The sequence below is a fragment of the Bombus terrestris genome, chromosome 7, assembly GCF_910591885.1.
Source record: "Bombus terrestris chromosome 7, iyBomTerr1.2, whole genome shotgun sequence".
NCBI lineage: Eukaryota > Metazoa > Arthropoda > Insecta > Hymenoptera > Apidae > Bombus > Bombus terrestris.
The window spans coordinates 20,762,680-20,786,249 of record NC_063275.1 but is presented as its reverse complement, the minus strand read 5'-3'; the positions used below and the strand labels follow the sequence as shown (position 1 = coordinate 20,786,249).

General features: G+C 32.8%; 1 protein-coding gene across 1 annotated transcript in view; it reads left to right on the top strand.

The window, feature by feature from the left end:
- Window positions 1-8,296: 8,296 nt before the first annotated feature.
- Window positions 8,297-23,570, top strand: part of LOC100651250 (breast cancer anti-estrogen resistance protein 1) — a 162,072-nt gene continuing 146,798 nt past the window's right edge. The window contains exon 1 of the mRNA XM_003396813.4: window positions 8,297-8,695. Coding sequence (XP_003396861.1) covers window positions 8,651-8,695 — 45 coding nt within the window. The 5' untranslated portion in view covers window positions 8,297-8,650. The remainder of the gene's footprint in view (window positions 8,696-23,570) is intronic.

Genomic DNA, 23,570 nt, shown 5'->3' with positions numbered 1-23,570 from the left:
TTCTATTCGATCATACATATGCAAAAGATGACTTCGTTATATACCCGCTGTTAATTTACATAATTGGAAGTACGTGCCTCTTTTTTCTCTCGTCAAGTGAACAGAAGCTGTCCAGCAACGCGACAAACGGAGGATAATCAATGCTATCTCTGCTCGGAACGCTTCCCTCGGTAAATGTAATTTCGGTGCACCTGAAGGAATCTGCAAGGCAAAACCAGAAGATCTATTTTCATCGCCGTCCCTCTTTCACGATCGGATTCACTTCGGTTTCGACGATTTTTTGCGAGGAGGTCGCGAATAAAATGCAGTAACGTACTTAGGCGATACACAGTACTATTCATACCTGTTAATTAATGCGTGTTTCGTGTCAAATTTTCTCAATTCGCTTTATTTTTTTTAGAACAATTTTACGGTTCATTTCATTTTGCTATTTTGGAACATAACGGTGAATAAAGATAATCAAGAGAATGGAGCTTCGTGTGAAAATGACAAGCAAAGACTAATCTAAATTAACGGTGGAAAATAAAAACTATTGGAATAAAAGTTGAATTGAAATCTAATCGAATAAATTAGAATTTTGATATTTGATATTTTGATATTTTCTTATTCATATCACGAAACTATTTGTTTATTATCGAATCGTTAAAATTAAGTTGAAGTTAAAACATCGAAGCGAGATCGTGTTCTTTAGCTACCTGTGAAACTTCTGATTCGTGCAATGATAAAGGAAAGAAACATTAAGCACAGACGTAAACGGATATTCCGTTACTGGAAAATTTCCGGGGTGCAGTTACAAGCTGGCATACCTTCTGAATACGCCACTGATAAAATTCCAGGAATTCCTTTTGCTAGAAACAAACTAGACGAGACTAGCAATAAGATTGATTTGCACTACCAAGATTCCAGCGTCTGGTTTTATCTTGCGTGCCAACCAAGCGGCTCGGAATTAAAGTTTATCCTCCACTTTTATTTTTGCCACTACACATGAACTTGTTACTTGAAATTATAGTAACGAGCGTTCCAGTTCCTGTCAAGCTGAAATTTCGGGAAAGTCTATTTCCAGAGATACGATATCTTCTATGCCATTCTTGAAATAAATAAAATTGATAAAATATGAAAGTTTATGTTTATGTTGCATTAGTATGGAAATAGAATGATTTTACATAGAAAATATGATCGAATATGTAGAACGAAGTTTTCTAATGTAAGATTTTCTTTTCTTTTTCTAGAAAATGAAGTTTGACAAATATCTCGACATACGGATATCTAAATTTTAATTGTACGAAACTTTCTATAAACGAAGATTTCTATCGTTATTAGACTTCTCTAAGAATAAAAAGGTAACCGCTTATCGTCTTTATTCATTTTTCTTCTCATTTTTAACTGACAATGGTTTATTGATAGCGTTACACGGGTTGTCGAAGTTTAGGTGCATTTATATTCAAGGAATTCTCAAACACATACTATTGCAAAAAATTATAACTTATGTTATATTTCATGAATATATAGCCTGTAAGTCTCATTTATTCAAATCACGCATTAAATCATAGGTCGAGTATATTTCTCCTATACATCATCTTGCATCAACAACGAACTTGTACTAAAGAAACACTTCAATATCGAGGCAGTAACGCGAAGTCAGACCGAAACTCGACTATCTAGTTCATTTATCAAAGTGTAACATTTCAACCTGGTAAAAATCATAATGCTAAAAGCGTCCGTGGACGTGCTGTCCGTTTATCTGGCTAGAAAATTTTTTCGCCAGTCGAATAGCCTAGCGTTGAGCGTAGAATCGGAGCACGGATAAGGCCGGCTCGTTCCTCTGGGGGGGCTAAAGTAAAAAAGAAGACGTCCACTCGAAAACGCAGAGACCACTCGTGCCTAAAAGCACTTGGATCGGTATGTGGATCAATTATACCAAAGAAACGTGGTACGAATTAATGCGTGCCAAGACACAGGGCGTAAGAAAGGAAAGACTCGGGCTCGAAGTGGAACCATTCGACTCCTTTTTGTCATGTCCTTTCGTACTTAATTCTCCTCCAATCCAACGGCACAAAGCGTGCATCGCCGTTGCCATGTTTGTTTTAACGAGCCATCGAGATGAAATAATTTCATCGACTAACGACCCCTGACACCGTTCGATGCTCGAGCAACTTGTATTTCGCATGTATCTAACTTTCAATTAACTCACGGAAATGTACCTCTCGCGCGGTATATTTCTCAGTACATCTTTTTTGCTCTTTCCTATTACTCTCCTTCTCCTTCACCTTCTCTTTATCTTTTTGTTTTCTTCTGTCTTACGGTAAAATTAACCTCTTGTCTGACGTCCCTCGATCTTCGTATAAAACGAACGCTAAGAAAACTCGCTCCCTCTCATCATCGAGGAACCGTATTTCCGTTTTGTACTCATTATCGTTCTCTTTCTCCTCTTCGATTTTCCGTTTCGCTCCTTTTTTTTCCCGGCCAGTCTCTCTGTCACCGATGGGTATGCCCTTCGTTCTCGTTTAAAAGGTTATGTTTTATGAATGGAGAGAGACAGGAAGATCGAGTCGGTTCGCGGATCTATTCCGCGGCGCAAAGGGCACGCAAAAAGCCGTCGAGCGGAGGACTTTAAAAGGAAACAAGCTGAAATTGCCGTAGCTAGCGTAGCACTGCGTAATTTGTGTCTGTTTGCATCTTTGTGCGTCTGACGCTGCTTCCCGCAAAGGCATCCCCTTTGATCGCTTCTAGTTAATGAAAGAGCATTAAAATTCTATGAAAGTGCTTCGTTTTTCTTTGATAATGTGGAAATTGATAAGTTCCTGTATCGATGTTGACGGTATTATCTAAGGAAATTGCTCAATGTACATAAATTCTTACGATTAGCGATGTTCGTTCTTTTCCTCTAAGTTTTACGATTTTTATGGGGAGACTGATTTGTATAATTGGTACCGATAGAATGTGAATGTCGATTTCCTTAAAGTTATTTTAAACTTACCACTTAAAATCACTTAAAAATAGTATCTTACACACGCGTATAAATATTCAAACTTCTCGCTCTATGGGAAGGTACTTCGTATTTTTAATTTCAATACAAACATCGATGTTATAATTATGATTATTTTTTCGTTTTCTGAGTGAAGAATCTTATTCTGGTAAACGATTAAGTAAACTAATTTTTAACGTTGTATCGTGTTATCAAAATTTACTTTTCGAATTACGCAAAGTATTACAGTTTCTAAATCCGCTTCATGGCTTTTGCATTATATATATTTCAAGTTACATATTACTAAAGAATCGAACCTTCATGTAACGTGTGTCACACTATGTAACTATTTCTCAACTATTCTTTATAGTACATTATATTGTATTTCGAATTAGATAAGTAATATTCTAACTATGCCAAAAAATATATTCCTAACAAACAAAGTATTTCTATACTTTCTATGTATTTCTACAAAAATTTATGTCCTAATTAAAATTTAACACACCTCAATGTTATTACTTGTCAATACAAAAATATTTACCGAAGCTACAACTTCACTAGAAAATATGAACATAATCGAAAATTAAAAAGGTTCGAGAACAGACGATGCGATATGAAAACATCCAAAGAGCTACACGATTAAACTACATTATACCATATGATCGATCGTTTAAGTGGATATTCCCTTGACGATGGACCGTTACTGTTCAACAGCTTCTTTTCCCATCTTTCTTTCTGTCTTAACGTCCCTCCGTTACACCCTCCGTGTAAACGAACTCCCTTTGGCTAAACGCTTCTTGGTGGCCACAGAAGACAAGCGTGTCGAGAAGACGTTCGGTTTCTTTTCTCTCGTCAGAGCTACCCTTTTCATCTCGCTCGCTCTTTCGCTCGCTCCTTTCTCCTCGTTCGAGTGAGCATGTTTTATGGATAGCCTTCTAGAGCTTTCGCGGCGCCAGCTCTTCCATAGATACATCGACCGGTCGTTGTATCTACTGCTATCATGAGCGAGCCAGGAACGTAAACGTAAATGAGACATTGGAATTAATAGCGAGTGCCCGGTCTCCACAATGTCGTGAAATTTGACGATGAATTATTTTGAAAATGATCGGCGGATAATACCATTCTTCTATGCCGGATAATTGTAGGACGTAGAAAGTCAGTAGGAAGTGAATTTGTATCGATCCGTGAAGATTCTGTAATTAATTTATCTTTTGTCTTGGTTACGTAAAGCAGATAATCTGGGAACGATTGTTTGCTAATAGAAAATGCGATCTATAAATGAAAGTGAAATTTCTGAACTTTGATCGATCGTGGATATTGCGTGAATAGGAAGGAACACGTAGATAGAGTTTAATTGGTTTTTTAAGCATTTAGTGTAGGATTTATTAAAATATAATTGAGCCACTGAGAATCCACATTGGCCAATTGCATCGATTGAAAAGTAAAGAAAAGCTATGATATACGAATGCTCTTTAAGAAATCGAAGTTAATCAGATACTTATAGAATCTCTCTAATGATACTGGGCATGAATTCCATGATGATTTAATATTATTTATGTTAAGGTTTACCTTTTTTCTAGATTCATCGGAAAAAGTTTGATCAAAATCTGAATATTTTTCATTTTACAATATAATAAAGATTATTTATTATATCAATATTGATATGAAATAGAGAATGTACAAGGAAAGATGAAATTATAAAAATTAGAAAAACGAATATTATAGATATTGTCTCGTTTATTAAATTCCTCATTTATATTGTGTTAAAATATTACTTAGCATATCTTATGTTTTATAGAATAGTAAAGATTGCTTATGTTAAGGGAATATTTTGAAGTACAATAAATGGAATATTAATGTATACATTAATGGAAGGAGAGAAGAGATGGTTTGTGATTGACTGATTACAAAAATTGAACAAGTAAAAAGGAATATATGTAAGGATGGAGTAAAATACAGTGGAGTAACTGGATGGAATAACTGTAAAAGTAGAAATTATATTTTCTTGAAGCATTCGTAATAATATCAGAATAATTTTGAAGATTGAATAACAATCTTATATTAGAAATAAAGAAGTATTACAGATATTCCGTTATTATTCATTAGTAATTACATACACAGATATTTAATAAAGTATATAATAAAGCTTCTCCTAATTAGTTTAGTCATTGTCTCTTTTCTTAATAAAACTTTATCATACGTGAATACAAGAAATTTCTACAAGTGTGACGCACATCTCGAGATTTGACAATGTCAAGAATTCATTTAATGACATGTGATGAATGAAACTTCAGTGAATGTTAATTTCAAACAAGTTGTGATAATTGAATGGAATCTGAAACAAAATTTGGTCAGACCATGTTTGGTAAAAGCTGTACTCATTTCCGATACATTAACCATAGTGGAGGACTCATTTTGTGACAACGAAATTCGTCGACACTAATGAGAATTACTTGTCTGACTCATACCTCGTGATGTAACCTTCGTTCTTATGGTACTTTAAACAGGTGTGTCAGGATTTAAAAAGATTCATGGACTTTCCATTCGGTAGTGCAAAAATTTACTTGAAAGGAGGACAAATGAAAGAAATATAACGTAAAATAATATTGGAGCTTTTACGTCCTACTTCGTTTCGTATGAAAGATTTTTAATTTTAATGACATTTTACATTTATTTTAAATTTCTGCATCTCTGTATAACGAACGAAAAGGGAAAAGGTATTCTTTGTTAATCCCTTTCAAGATAACAAACTTTATCATGAAATACATTATTCAAAAAGTATTGTGTATTTAATCAGTTGAATGTATCAATTTATTTTAACCTCTACAGTTTTCTTTTTTCCAATTAAATATTTTTAATGTCTTACAAATATAAAAAGGATATATTTAAAGAGAAGGGAATTAAACAATTTATTAGATTATAACTCAAAATTGCTATTCATTGACATATTCCATAAATTTTTTTAAAAATAATTTCTTTAAATTATTGATAAATCACGATATTTATGTTGCAATTGATATTGAAAGTTATTCAAGAATCAGAAACTATTGTGTCTTTATTATATACTTGTAGTAATAATAGACTGACTTAAAAATACCTAAATTTATGAAACAACTTATTACTAATTCATAAATGTGCTTCATGTATGTTGTATCAGCATATACATCTCTTTAAGCACAATCTAATAGAGGATTAACTTAATAGTTCTCATTTAGGAGCCCAGTTGGTAACTGGTTTTAATTAACCGCTCTTTAATTAAAACCTTTGTTGTTGTGTACGCTTTATCAATATTTATTATTATAAATTTATAGCAATTCGAAATTGCCTTCAAAAATGCACAAAGACATGAAAAAACGAGATACCAGCTCAACATAAATACCCTTAATCGCGATTATAATATACATACTTCTTTAAAAGCGATTCAGTAGAGGACCTACTTAATGGTCCCCACGTTAGAAGAGTCCAGCTGACGTAACCGATATTTTTAACTGAGCCCTTTTGTTTCGCCGATTCGTGGTCCTGTTTTACGTTCGTCCTTCCAGATTGCCCCATTCGCCGCTTTCACGTCGACCCCTCGTAATGTCAGCCACGAGAGTGTTTGATCTTTCAACGAGGTTTCCGTGAATTTCAAAGGTTCGTCTCGCGGAGGCGGCGTTTAAATTCCATGTATGGCCGAAGCTGCCGGAGAAAGGAATTTGTCGTCTGCAAGGCGACTCTTTAGATACGACTATTATGCGTCCTGCGAGGCAACCATTACAGAGTGAATACAAACGAGCTTCTGATGGCGGACCAGTCTTCCCCCCTTCAGAAATGAAGTCGTATTTCGTAGAACGAACCGTACCCGTACGCGTACAGTAGCGGTTGCTGTATCGGACAGGTTTTAATTCGCGAACCTCCTGTATTCTCGTACCAACCTGCTAAAACGTATGTGCGATAATGTAATAATGATGTGACACAGTTTCTCGTCCTTAACCTGAGCGGGATGTTGGAGAACAATGGAATAATGGAGGAACAGAAAAAATAATAGAACTTACAAAGACGAGGAATTATATGACAGACCTACAACTTGTAAATTAGTAGAGTATTATGGTAAAATGAATAGAGGGAAATAGTAGAAATTAAAAAGTAAAGAATTACATTACAGTGTCTATAGTTTGGAAATTGTAATTTCACTAACAGTAAGTGTTGTGATGAAACGATTTAATTATTAGATTTTAACGCGTAAACATTGTAATCTGGAGACTTTTAAATATTGATGTTGTTTTATAGATCATCAAGTCGTATCTCGATATAAATTTTTGTTTATCTAAAAATTTGAGGAGATATTTGAATTTATTATCTGATGATATGAAAAGAATATACAACAATGTGAACATTATATAAAATATGAATAAATTATATGAGTTATACTTAAATGCTTATAGTTCTGCTTTTGGTATTGAATAATTAACTGAATTATGTTTTATAGCGTATCGAAGATAAGAGTTACAGTATATCGTATGTAATTTTATTTAAAGTTATCGCTCTATAATATCATTAATTACAGCTTATAACGCTAATCATTTGCGATAATGGATAGATAGGTACCAGGGATACAGTTCATTTAAAGAATCATTTGAAATACAAGAAGTTAAAGACTAAAGAAACGAGAAAATTAAATTTTGATTGATACTTTCATAAAACGCCGGATATCATATGTTTTGATTAAATCTGGAATTTTCTAATGAAAGAATAAATATTAAATAAAATATATTTTTTTAATGTTTTACTATTTCTTATTTCAGATTAAACATTACTATAATACAAGTTTGAAGTGATACAAAAGTTATTTATTTCAATAATACAATAATTCAAATATCATAAATCTCTATATATATAAAGTTACAAACCAGTCATATGAAATAATAAAAGAAAAATGTTCTACGACTATTCCTCTATTTTTTAAAGTACCAATAGGATAGATAACTGTTATTACTATAGCAAAAAAATTTTTAGTCTAAACATCTTCAACTTTCTATACTATTATTTCCATTAACATAGATTAAAACGGGGCGCCATCATTATACCTAGAACTTTCAAATTAATTAATCCTAAAGCATAAACAAACCCCTATTGAAAAGAAAATACTTTTCCCACTCATGAAAAATTTGATTAATATCAATATCTATTACGAATTGAGGCCATCATTCCCATGACAATTCCTTCATCGGTAGTCGATAGCGATTAAATTTCAGAAATACCATAGTCCGGTGTACGTCGCGTTCGGGGGGATGATAGCTATTCGGCTGTTCCCGTGATCGCTCGGTTACGCTCGGCTTTAGCTACACCGCCCGGACCCGTCAGTCTCGCGCATGATTTCATAGTGAGAGGAAGCGTTCCTTCGTTTCGTTGCTTATTCTTCGACGCGGAAAAAATCAATCATATTTTCATAAACGATCAACGCTAAAACGATTAGTTTACTATATTAAAAAAGACGTAAAAGGACCATCGGGTGATAAACAAATAGTGTGTCAAGACGATCGGTCAGTGATAAACGATTAGTGTTGAGTCGCTCGTGATCGATCCTTGTGTGTATCCTGTCAAGGTGTTTTCTACCGTTCTCTGGTCAGGATATTATGCTACCGATCGCGTGTGCTGTAAGATCGTTTTGACTCGAGGGGCAGTCGACTACAGATCATTGGCAAAATGTTACCACAGACCCCTGACATTATTCCTACGACTTTGAATCAGGTAAGCGAAAACGAATATTACTCTTGGTTTATTTTACTCGTTCCGCGTAGTGACCTTCAACCTGAAAGTCTCTGCCTGTTTCGATACGGTCAGTGTGTTTTTACTGACGATGGCGAAACGCGAACGTTCTGTTTCCGTGACACGCGAGATGTTGTATTTAAGCCTGTTCCAGGAAATTTCTTACGCGTGAAATACATTCGAATTTTTGCTCTACTACCTTTTTTCTGTCTCTTTCGTTTCGTAACGTAAACTTGTTTCGTCAGCAGGGAGAAATTTGTGAAACACCTTTGACGTGACTCGTCAGTTTTTATCGAAAATTTCGCGTAGATGTGCATTAATATACCACAAACACGATACATAACCAATGTTCGATTATATCGATTTGCTAACGTGCGAAGTCGAAAGTAGTGGCAACCGCCAAATACCGATTGCGAGATTCTGTGTTGAATAACCTTATGTATTCTTCGTTACGTGAAGACAGAAATATAATAATTATTAAGACTCGACGATTGGTCGAAATATTTGGGATATCGATTAAGCGAATGCAAACTGTCAGAAATGATCGATATTAATAGTGCTTATTTTAACGAATTCAAGTTCACAGTATAATTTCCACGATTATTCAAAATATAAAAATTTTCTTTCGGAAATCCTTTGATCTATCGAAAATTGTTAGAAATTACCAATATACTGTTTGAGATAAAATTATACGATTACAGTACAATATTTTGCAATTATTTTAAGTATATGAATCTTTTTTGTAATATCGATTATTCGAAATACGTATATCAGTTTACATATCGATTAATCAAATGAAAATTATCGATATTAGTAGTGTTCAGTCTAACATTCATATTTACAGTACAAATTATCCAAATTATTCCAATTCCCTTGACAATATCGATTAATCGAATGGAAAATGTTTGAAATGATCGGTAGTATTGGTGCTTATTATAACAGTACTATATCACAGGTTGGGGTAACGCGCCATTCCTGTCAAGATGGCGTGGAAAAGACAAATATTTGCGGTTCGTAGTTGCCGGTTCAAGAACATCGTCTTGTGAGAACAAAAAGTTCCTTATATCGCACATCACGTTGTGTCAATATTACACGTTCACGTCTATGGTCCTTCCCAATGTAATAAACGTCAGTGGTAATTAGCGCTGGACGACAGGTTAGTTCATCGATAATGTCTCGGGAACCGATTAATTGAATTCCATTGGATTATTTTAAACGTGCGAACCCGCTGTGTGTCGCTTATACGTAACTGGCGTATCGTAAACGGGTTTCAAGTTCCTTGCCTCGCGAGCCATCGTATTTATTTCATAGAATGTACTTAGAATTCCGTTTCTTGCAACTGGTTGCAATTTAAGCTAAGGTTAAGTTAAGCGGCATGTGATATTTAATTAAAATGGTTATTGACCTTGAAAGCTGCCAGCAGGTACATATAACGTTTCTTCATTTTCGTAGGAAGCTACGTATGTATAGTATGTAATAATAGCTGTATCTAGAAAATTATATTTCAGGTTTTATGCTCTTTGATATTTACGTTCAAGTTTTATATGTTATATACAGTTGAGGTTAGATTTTATCAACGATCTATATTCTATATCGATCTTAATTTCTAGTTTAATGAAAATTAGATCTCTCCTGATCTTTTTTTTTAAATAGAAATTATTATCTAATTTATAACGTCAGAAAGTTTGATATATTATACATATTTGAGGTTATATACATATATATTCTACTGACATTCCGTATTTAATATATAACTTGACTCTATTCTTATCCCATTAAAAATTAGAGCTGTCTGGTCTTCTTTTAGAATAAAAATGAATATTTAATAATTCCATGATTTTAAATAATTTTTAACTAAGCAGTATGTTTTTAAATAGTAGTAAAAATATATATGTAGAAATCATGATAGCGAATTTATATGGCGGAGAATATGACTTAAATAAACGATTGGAATGATAGTGCAAATTGGATAGCTTAAAAAAGCGAGTAGTACTAGTAGTTTTTAGTAGTACTTGTTCACAATGGTTATAAAAGCAAACGAGCGTTTTCAGGCGAATAGGTACAAGTAATATTTTGTAATCATAGGAAAAAGATAGAAAGATAAAGAATGACATTGACCATACAATAGCTTTGCCTGTGTATCGCTTTTTATTACTAATACACAGCAAAGAAACTCTCGGTTAAAGAATATTAAACAGAGGAAAAAGGAAGTTATCTCACCTTCCAGCCAACAAAATTATTTAAGGCGTCATTCTAGGTAACAGATGTTTATTTGATTAAATAGTCTTTTTTTTTGTAGAAATCATTTACTTTTTATCATTTCGTGATGACCATGATGAGCGTGGCAAATTTTATTATTATATGAAAAGTTTTGATTATCTTCAGTAATTTCAATTTTGTTGATGATCTTTTTTTCCACATATTAGTAATATTAACTCTTCTTTGGCAAACTGCGGTACTACACACTTATCTTTTTCTAAATTTTTATCTATATTTTATAAAGTTTCAAGTGATTAGTTATGCCGATAATGTACTGTTATACATATCTGTATACAATGTAGTAAACACATTGATGTGCAGTTCATTTGTAAGTTTAGAAAAATAAGAAGAATAGACTTAAACATAAACGATCCATGATTTGCTTATGGAGGGAGGGTTAATATTGTACTATTAATTTTATTTCGTATTTTTTTGTAATATTTTGATCCACTATTCTGTTACCTGCTTATTGGATATTATGTTTGTTATTTCAAACAATTGAGCTTCAGTCTATTAGCATAACAACCGTATAAGTGAACATTACAATTGTAACAATTATCGATGTTACCAGTACAATTAACATTAGGATCAATATAAGCTACGTGTGTTTCTCTTTTTCATCAAACACAAGATAAACACATAATGGCTACGTCTATAATACATAATGGAAACATACATACGTATTGCGTTCGAAAATAACCATTTACATTTTTCGATTATATTAATCATTCGTAAAAAATGTTACAATTTCAAAGATTCTGCTGTACTGGATAGTTAATATTAGCTACATCTGTTTGTCTCTCTTATCAAAATAATAGAATATTCTCAATTAATGGAAAATAATTCAGGTGTATTCCGGTCTAGCCGCAACCACGCTTACGTTACCATAAATTCCATCAACAGCATCATCGCATTCATAGCAAACGCCCCTCTTCGCGCGATTCCGCTCCAATTAGAAAAGCGTAATCACTGCAAACCGCGATCATTGGCTTTATTGGCATCGATTGCCCACATGGATCCATTTATTGGCGGTTCTAAATAGCTCGAAATAATAAAAACAGTTTTGTGATCCTCTGGTCAAAGTGGCAAACCAATTATAAAATATTACATTTTCCAATTTTCTTTTCGTAAGATAGACGAACGCAGAACAGAAATATTTTGTTTGGAATCATTGATGCATTTGATATATTGGTTCAATCTTTTGACTAAAATTATTAATTTCCTGGAAAGATGAAAGGATATAGAAAGAAATAATATACTAAATTCGTCGACTAATTTGAAATATTGATTAATCTAGAACATCCGCCCTTTTAGATTTTAGGCTTCGTGAAATCCTTCATTGCCTCGTTAATTAAAATCTTTATCGGCCTGAAATATCGACTTTTTGATTAATATCATTCAGTTTCACGTCGCGTAGAAGAATACAGGACAAAGTAATTCGTCAAAATTTCTGATCATCTTGAATATCAGAATATATTGGGTTGTCCGAAATGTTTCTTTCGTTTTATCAGCAAATAATAGATGCACAATGTTTTTTGTTTTATATTAGTTTATCGAATTATGCACGTATATAATAATAGAAATAGAACGAAATGGATCACGCCTAATTCAATAAAATAATATAAAACAGAAATTGTTGTTCATTTATTATCACCTTATGAAACGAAATAAACTTTTCGGACAATCTAATATATAATAAACATACAGTATAGGGCAAAATAATTGTAACAAACCTAGAGTATCAGTTATTTAACAAAAATATCCGTCAATTTAGAATACAAACATTCTAATTACAATTTTCGACTGGTATATTGTCAACTTAGAATGTAAATATTATGACTAAGATTCCCACGCATTGGAAATATAAATCCTGTGACAAAAATTTTCAGAATTCTATATTTGACTCATTGATTTTAATCTCGTCGGATTTCTGTAGCGGAGCGGAAGTGGTTCCGTTTGCCGATGTCATCCTATTTTCCGGGTACTCTGGATGACTGAAAACACGCCCACTACTGTCTCTCTCCTCGACAGGTTTCACTGTCGCGGATTTCGTCGAACTTGAACGGCACGCTCGTTTCAGGTTTATCGTTCGTGGAAAGGTGCGTGACGTACGTGGCCAGAGAATTCTTGAGGCAGACTCTTATCGATTGTTTCGAAAGTCGACACCGCGTTGCTCGCTCTGCATGGCTACGAACAGAATTCGTACTTTTCGAAATAAAATCGATAATACGATTTTATAAATTTGATCTCGTATAGTCGCATTAGTATTTCACATTTGTACTATGAAAGCGAGATTTTTGTTTTGTAGCTACGTCTCTGATGAGTTAAACAGGTGTTTTAATTATTTAACTTGTTTGGTACTTGTTACTGACGTTTTCTATGTAGAAAATTTGTTTGAGACAGAGGAGTTCCATTTTGTAGCGTTTCAAATATTTTTGTTGAAGTAATTAGTACGCTGATAAGCTGACTTCAATTAAAAAATAAATTACATCTATATGTTTAAAAATTATATATTTATAATTATTATAACGGATGCGAATTTATTCTATGAATAAATTCTATTTAATTTTATTAAAAATAAGCTTAAATAGTGCAAACGAATACAGAATACATGAACAAAAGTTAGATACAGATGAACTTCATATCTTCTTTACTCATTTCTTTTATTCTAGGGATAAATCTTATCTACTTCTATTTTATCCTTATCTTAAATTTAAAAGATAGTTATTAATAACTTTTTATTTGTTAACTTCGAAAAAACTGGAGGGTACTTAGGATACACTAAAGAGCCATAAAAGTGTTTTAAACTGTTTATCATTCGGTCGTAAAAATGCTAATGATTCAGCCGTTTCGAAAAAATGAAACATAATTTTTGCCGTGTCATACTCGCCCATTGAAATCGTCTAAACGCGTCTGCCTCGTAGTCTTTATCTGCTAGAAAAATATTAAAAGATGACCTGTTTCCGATGAACACGCATAAGAAGGATATTTGAATGACATTGCAGTCCCTGTAAAACACGATCGTGATTTTCATAACAGATATTCTCGCAGAGTAATGCTTCGAATTAATGTTGTAATCACGGTATATATCGATCTATACTACGATTCTGTAACTTTCAATTATTAGCAGTTTGACATGCTTCAGCAATTCCAACTACGAAATTACAAATTTCATAGTACAGTAGTATAGACTTTATTTGCATTTGTGAATATAAATGTGAATTTTTTACCCTATACTTTGTTAGGCTAATTTTCTGTTGAGAAATTCTTCAGAAAATTCTCGAGATAGCAAAATAAAATTACGAACTTGAAAAATGTTTATTTATATACTGTATATTTAAATAATTATAATTAAAATGCTATGACGAAGAGAAATAGCTATATTATAATCATGTTTTAGTATTAATAAGAACTAAAATGAAATTTGCTAAAAGGACCTGGATATGTACTTCTCATGATTGTAAAAATATAATAAATCTGAAAATCATATTGACAAGTTTGATAGTTCTGCTGTTAAGGATCCATTAAAACCTTGTTATTGATCACCAAAATTTTTGAAATTCCATATAATAAAACTAAGTCCAATAAAATACTTTTATCCGAACCTTTGGCACCGGAGACGACGACAAACTCGCGAGCACCAGCGGTGCCATTGAAACTTTCTCACGAAACTTGTTAGGAGACCTTTCCACTCTTTTCGGTGAACTGGTCGCGTAAATATAAGAATATTTTTACTAAATTACTTTATTAACTTTTGTTTTCGCATCTTCTAGATTGTATCTCGAAAGCATCAAAAGAACATTATTGAAAAGACTCTGTCTAGGTAACATTTTGTACTTACGAGAAAGTTTCATCGAGCGCAAGAATTAATATTTAAATAACCAGCCTGAATTTTGTATTAACCAGTGATGGCTTCGAAGGACGATAAGTTCAATCTTGTTATTAATGCAAACCGCGCCGAGTAGTCGAGGAATTATTTATCGAGATGTCTTCATTGTCAGAGTGAACCTTGAACTTCGAAATTCCATTCAGTAAAACTATTATTACATCGAGTACCAAACTCTCTACTCTCATCCTTGATATTTAAATAACTGTTTTAAATCTTCTTCTTACTTCCCATCAGCCGCAGAGAACAATGAGAAAGAGATCTTTTCACTGAATCAGCCTCCAGTTTTAGACCAACGTCTGGAGTCTGAAAGGAACTGGCTCTTAACTCAGCAACAAACTATTGCTGTTCTATTTGCGGCCTTGATATTAATTGCTATTTAAGATAACGGCGAAAGCGTACGTAGGAAAGATACATTGGCACACATTCGTTGCCATTTACGGAAACGTACGAGTATGTATAATGTATACGGTTGGTTGCTCAATGATCCAGAGTATAATAAATACGTTGAAGTGATTCGCAGAAATTTCTTAATCATTCATATGTTTATTTGCGTATCGATTAAGCGTGCTTACACAACTACATATAGCGTCCGATATGATTATATATGTGTATGGCTATATTATTGCTAATTGGTGGTTTTGTGTGGGTGGATACCGATATGCACGTACGTGGAAGGTTAATTATTATTATACGGAAACATCGAGTTAAACAAAATGGTAATGAAAACGTTACCTGGTATGAGATGCTTGGTCAGTATCTTTTGTTATGAGTCTAATGCGATGATAAATCCAACCATACGCATAACCATAAAGAATAATTAGATAATTAAATAAACAATGACTAATTTTATAGAATGAAAAGATAACTATAAATTTCCGTTAGATATTTTTAAATCTGATACAAACATGAAATTTTTGTTTCTTTCCAAACCAAACCAAAAGTTTCTTTCTTTTTATACGGAATTAGTAAGTGCACAGTATGTTTTGTTTTATATTATTTTATTGAATTGTGATCCATTTTGAAGTAATTTTAAGTGGGTCATATACAATTCGATAAAATAATATAAAAGGAAAAATACCGTGCATCTATCATTTCTTGTAAAATGAGAACGATACGTTCGAACCGCAATGACACACAAAGAAAATTAAAAGAATTATAAATAAAAAAGAAATCTTTGTATCCAATTATATAGGTGAAGAAATATGTACGTTATAACACGTAAAGTTAGTCAAGTTCGTGCCAGTAGTTTAAGAGTTAAGATTATTTCTAAGGATTAATTAATTAATTTTTAATAAGATTATTCAAAGATTGTTTCTACTGTAAATTTCAAAAATTATTTCGTATGATTCTATTTCTTAGAAAAATATGATTTATATATGCGGAAATTTAGTACTAGGTAATAATGTGATAAATAAATCTGATGATAAATAATGTGGCAAATAAAATCGCATATTATCGAATTATAGTTTGGTTACTACTATTGTTTTATCACGCTTGTTTCATGCAAATACCACGCAAAAAGATCACAGCAGATTTCGCAAGAGTGGAAATGACGTGATCGCGGTGTAAAAAGGGAAGATTAAGATGGAACGTCGATAGTATGATAAATGAAGGAAAGTATTCGCAACGTTAAGACGTTAATGTCGCATGTCTGAGGCACGTTAAAGGGCCATGAGATCGCATTAAAAGGAGAATGGGGTCAGTTTGGTAATTTTGAGGAAGCTCGAATACAATCGGTCGATAATGGAATATATATGTATCTATGTCTGACAAAAGTTTTGAACTAAGTAAAATTAGTTTGATATTAAGAATAACTGCGTTATGAAAGATGAAGCGCAGCTTTGTTTCGAACACTAGATAATAATAATTTATAATAAATCTTTGCTAATAATATAGATATTTAGTATAAGATTTCTCGATTAATCGTTTAATCAATCTTTTTAAATATAAAGCATAAACTTTGGTTTTAGCTATTAGTAGCTTTCATCTTTATTTTAAATAGAAATCGATATTAGATCTTATAAATTCGTTTTAATTTTAGACAACGTAACAAATAGAATAGCGTAAAATTTACGTAAGATTTAAGCGTGTATTTGTTTCAAATAAAACGTAATCGGCTGTGAAAATATTTTTCGCGGGTATTATTTCGATATTGAAAAATGTTATCCTTTCGTTGCAATTGAACAAACAAACTTTTCAATTCCACGATATTGACACAAAAGGAGCTGCACTTGTCACTTTCAACGAGCGCAGATTTTTCAAAAAACAAGAAAGGGAAAATGTTGTTTTAGTATTTCATTTTTCTCGTATACTTCGATTTGTTCCAAAAATAAGAACGTCCCTCAGATGTGTCACAACACTAACTTGACTTACACCAACATGATTCACATATCAACATATAGCTATTTGAATTTAGATCAAGTTTAGATTCTCCACGGTATTCGTTTAAAGTTTAAATCTCAATCAAATATAATGTTCTCCAAAATACTATATGCTTCATCGATAGTTGTCTCAGCTGTGACTTCATCGAAACGAGCAAATCCGCGTTCCACGTTACGAAGAATTATAGAAATATAAAATTTAATAACGAATCATCTCGAAGAGCAGTTCTACGCAAAAGAAATGAACGCGATTATTTCTACGATGGAAAAGAACAGAGGACTTTAATGATGTAGATTTACTATTCTTCGAGCGCTTGCTTTGTGTTAACGATCACGTTATGTGTTAACGACGCCGCTCTCGACCTCCTCGTCACGAACACTGTGACTTCTGTGGCATCGAGCTTTGTGTGCCGGCTTTTGCGTTCTTTGACGACGAAAACGTATTACTAGCCGCTGCTCGACAGCTGAATATATGTACACTGTGATTTAAATTCCTCGTTCCTGCGCGTTTGTCCTAACAGAAATGCCTCTAATTGTTGGCGTATCAACCAGAGGAGAGGAATTATGGAATTCGAGATACTTCATTCGATTTGTGTTGAAACGATACTCAAACGTATAGTGGCTCGCGAAAGTACTCGTCAATTTACTATAAAAGACTTTCATACGTATATTGTGCGTATATCGTATAAAATTATATAAAATATGATATGACACAGTTTGAAATTTCGGTAACACTGTAATGAGACGCAAAATTCCTATGATTACGTATATTGACAAAATTTAAAATCAATCGGAAAATATAGTAGAAGTTACAAGATATTTGTTACAAGCTTATATTTAGTAAGAAAATTAGTATACGGTATGAATAGCTACCTTAAGTTTGTAATAATATCGAATGGTATCAAACGGAGTATGTATTGGGTTGGCAACTAAGTGATTGCGGGCTTTGTCAATACCATCTAATGACAAAATCTGCAATCACTTAGTTGCCTACCGAACAGTATTTTGGAACATATATTTTATTAGACTTCTTGGAGCATATATTTGATTATGATTTAAATTTTAAACAAATATTGTAGAAACTGATGTTGTATGTATTACATGTACAGTGAGTTGTGATTCATGATTGTGTAAGTCAATCCACTGTTAATTTTTATAACATACTGTTATGTATTTATTATTATAAAAGATTCAATATATTTCTAAAAACTGTAAGAACATGTTTTAATATGAAACTAAATAGGACGTGCTTTTATCTGATCAAACTTGAATGGTCAAAGTGTTGATATTAATATTCAGCTCACGGTCAAATGTCTGTTTGATATTCTTTTCGTAATCTGTACTATTGGCGCCATAAACGCATTTTTCTCGAGATAAGATAAATAATAATTACTATGGATTTATCATCGACTTATGAAATAGACGGGAGAAACATAAAAAAGTGTCTAAGAAAGAGCTGGGTCAAAAACCTGACTCGAAACACGCACTTTTACAAATCTAAGTATATTAACCTCTTCCCGGTCTAATCTTTCACAAAAACTTGATATTTCCAATATGTAATTTCAAGAGAGTATTTTACAATAAAAATTAAGGTTGAATAAATACACAAAGAAATTATACAATTTTGAAAATTTCTCCTTTTATGATAAAATAAATTGGAAAGAATACTCATTAAGATTAATTCACGATATATAAAACTCGCATAATAAATACACGCAGCGATTAATTGTACATTTTTTATAAGTTTTAATAGAGTAAGTGTTATTGGTCGATTATGTTTGAAACGATGTTATGAACGAAAATACGGTTTTACGAATCGTAAAATTTCTCCAATTAATTTTGATAGATTCGACGTGTATGTTCGTGAATAAGCACCGGTGCTCGACCCACTTTCGGGTCAGTATTAATATTTCGTTCATTCGTCCCGCTTGTCCGAGTAATTTTGTGAAGAAGCCGATACTCGGGCTCTTTTACGGTGTAATCCGAAAAAATTGGAAATCCTCACGCGCTTCACGGATTCCTCATCGACTTTTTCCCCGTCTCGTTGTGGGAAGAAATTATAAACGACGTTCTTGCGGGAAAATATAAGAAATAATCCATGGAGTCAGTTATCGCTCACGTTTACCTTTTTCTCTATACCTTTGTTCGTAAATTGTTTCTGCACAATGGGTTCGTTGGATTGGCTAGAATAATTAAGGAATTCCAATTGTATGCATTTGATTAATTATAAGTTACGTGCTAATTAACTGCAGCCTTTTGATCATCACAATGAAGAAATCGGTCCTAACGAAGTGCTGGAAATAGAAGGTTTCATTTCTTATCAGATAATGTATATACATAGATCCTCTACTTTAAATGAAGATAGATCATTGGTAGATTAAAAGTCTGTTAATTATTGCTAGGATTATCTAATTAACTTAAAAGGATTATTCAATATAAAATTGAAAGACGCACGATAGAATGTAGTAATTTTCAATTTTTAATTAAGATCTTTATTAGAAAATTTTTTTAATTGCGTAATAGTGATGGATTTTTATGGTAGGTGAAAGTAATAGGGAATGAATTAAATATACGGTGGGTCACTCTATCATTATGTCAGCATAATATATTCGCCTTAGAATTAGAACGTCTAACTACTAATAGTTGATCGAATGATTAATAGTAATCCAGGTTGACATTGAAGAGTTGATTATAATCTAGGAAGATCTTCCCATACATTTTAAAGTACTTTAACGAACGATAATTATTTCGAGAGAAGAACTTGGTTGATCGATACAATGTTAGAATCTGACGTTTCGTTAAATTATTAAGTTGAGGGGAAGTCGGGCTTTATAAAAATATGTTTCTTTGATATGTTACTTTACTAACTTTTTTCTGCAATATTCTCGTTTTTACAAGTTTAAATTAATTTATGTAGATTTAAGGCTAACATGTATTCATTTCGAGACGCAGAAAGGATTAATTCATTAATTAATTATTATATTATTTATTGCACAATTCCCTGTGTCTTATGTTTACACTAATATAGCATCGTAATAATTGTCCTCAATTCCAATATCGTTCAATTGAAACATTTTTTAAAGAAAATATTAAAAGTTACGTAGTTCCAAAAATATCATTTTTTCAGTCAAGTTTCTAGCAATTTATGTTTCATTGTTTATTTGTATCGAATATACTATTCTATTTAACGTAGCTTCAAAAATAACTACCCTTTACACAAAATTTTCGACAGAAAGAATTGCCTGAACCTTATGCCAGAAAATTATATAATCTCCACGACCGTAAAATATATTGCAGACTTAGTTTCTCATAGCTTCAAAGCGCAAAATCTGCCGGAGAAGTAATTTGCATACACGACAGGGACGGAAAATTACGTTTCACGTAAGAAGTATTTCTTTTCGTCGAGTGTTCTCTTTCCTCGCGTTTATATGACATTTTTACTTTGCTCAACGACTATGTACCGGTGCTATAGTACCTTTACTCTTTCAACAACCACTTTTTAGTGACCTATATACCGTTCAACTCGTAAATGCTTCTTCCTTAACGTCCTCTACCATCTACTTTATCTTAACGTCGCACTATCGCCTTTATCACACCCGGTACGTAATATTTTATCGTTACCAGGTAAATCTTTTTTCTTAAAACTTAAATGGTTATCATTATCCAGTCGTTTCATCGAAAGAATTCCATTACGTTCTCATTAAGAGAGAGTATCGCGTTACAGTGAGACGGTCTAACGTTGCGAACACGACCGACCGATCTAGCTTCTAAAAGGCAAGGTCCACTTCCTAATGAGATTTCGCCAACGATAGCGTAATTAGGGGTGGTCGTGGCGTGCGATGGTTTTCAGCTCTAAACGCACCCTCGCCTTCTCTTCAGCCCCCGCTGAGTGTCTTAATCGCGTTGTCGTAATGTGTTTTAATTCACCGTTAGCTGCACTCCTGATTATCCACCGGCTACTCGTCCAGAGAATGGCCATTGCGAAATGCAAGGGGAACGAACTGCCCTTTCCTCGTTTTATGGACACACTACCGGTCACATGGAAGCATATGGCACGAAAACGTGGTTTCCGGGGCTTGGTGTGGCTTTCGATCCTGATAGGAGGATGTTCCATTAGATGTACGAGATTGCGGATGTTTTATGTAGATTTATATCTTTGTGAATATCAGTTAAAAAATGAAATATAAGCGGAGAATTGTTTTGCCTGCTAAATGTCGTGACGAGTGTTATACTTTCGATATTTTGTATGTTTCTTCATATTACGCGTTATCTATGCATTTCTTCATAAAAATCATCGAATTTTTCATAAAAATCCACAGTCCAGTTACCAGTGTTTTGGTAGTGTGATTTGAGGAATTGAGGATAAACGATTTAGGAAACAATTGTTTCTTTGTTCTTAAGAATTTCTGTATTTTTTATATTAAATGTTATAGGTATATACTTTCAGCTTTTTCTAGGAAACAAATACTAACAATCGCATTACGCATGATGACGTTTAGGATCTGAAATTTATGATAATTTTATTTAGATGGACGTTCGAGTTTCTCATAGTGTACTTTGTTCGAGGTTGTAACAGGAAATGAATTGCACTATTATAGAGTTTCTTTTCAGATATGCATAGTATTCAAATGTTATTAAGACGGAAAAACTATATTAGAAACTCATTCGTGTTGTGGAGGTAATCACGAAACACTGATGAAATTTTGTCGATACGATTAAAGTAGATATACTAATATAAAAAATGTTAATTCGAAATACGTTTTTAATTTAAAGATTCTAAAGAAAAACTTTAATATCTAAGGAACATTTGTAATATAAGCTTAATATAAGCCGTAACATAAGCTTTGGTATTTGGCGAATTGCATGAATCCTGTAGTAGTATAATTTGATTCGAGAACATTTCCATAGCACATGTTCACGAAATTATACGGTCAATTGGTATGATTATGGACCTTGATGCAAATCGCATAAATCATCAATTTAGAGTTGGAAAGTCTTGAATCGATTGAACGTCCGTCCTAGTTCTCGAAAGAATTGATCGAGGTAATTTGAATTTGTTGCGATTCAATTTAAGGCAGCTTCTATGTTTTCTCAGTAGAATTATTGGTCATCAGTTTGCAGAAATTAGATTGGTAACAATTTTCTCGAAACGCAAGTAGGATTTGTATAAATTTCGCTTATGTCGCAAACTTTAAATGCTTTCTTATCTATTTCTTCTTCAATTCCAAGATCGAGAAAACTTCGTACAACTTTGTTTATCTCCAGGACAGTTCTTTCTTATTGACACCCGGTGTCTATTTTATTATTTGTTGGAACTTTCGTGTAAGTAGTATTTGTTAAAACCCAATACATAAAAAATTGTAGCATTACTGTTATTATTATTATTTTCATATTTGAAATTCTTTAATAACGATATTATAGTGAATTTAATATTATTATATATTAATAAACTTATAGTAAATTTTTATTGCCTAAACGTATTTTTTCGGACATTAGAAATAATATTAATAGAAATAAAATAAAATTTAAATAAATTTCTTACTTTTAAGGGTCAGAGAATTAAAAATTAGTCGAGTCAAATTTTATTTAAAAAATTTTAAAGCAATATTTAAATTGATAATAATATATTTCTATGTTTTAAGTAATTCTTGACATCTTGTAGTTTCATTGAAAAGAAAATTGGTGGCAAAAGGTACTTGATGGTGTATGAATGAAATGTATTTCGAAAGATTCTTGCAGAATAGCGTAACCTCGCTATTGGAGCAAAAGCGCGGGTGGATTTCTAATCTAACGTGACATTGACCAGGGTAGAAAGGACCCCCCAGGTTGGGGTGGCTGGAGAAGCCCGGAATCGATCGGTCTCCAGGCAGGCAACCCCTATATGCCACCACCGTAGACATCTTTCAAACGCACCCTTCGTTCTCCCCCTTTTTTAATTTCCAATCATGTTTCATACTTTCTGGGAAACATACTGAACCGGCAAATATTTACGCGTTGGTGCATAAAAACGCATAGGGCTGTATTCAGTTTAAACGAAAACAAAAATTTGTCTAAACACAAATATTTGTTATTTACGGTGTTCAATATTTTTACAAAATTTTTCGTAAATGTAGTTATTTTTTAAACAGTACTGTGTTGAAAACCATAGTATTTGTTTTGAGCGGTAATTTTGAATCATTCAATGTGAATTACGAGGCAAATTGTTGTCAGTATCAGATCTTTAAAACTCGAACACTGGATTTTTAGTGCATTAACCCTTCATAGATAAATATAGCTTTTGATGCTTCGTAAGCACATTGAGTCGCTCGTATCGAAGTCTAATCCCTTT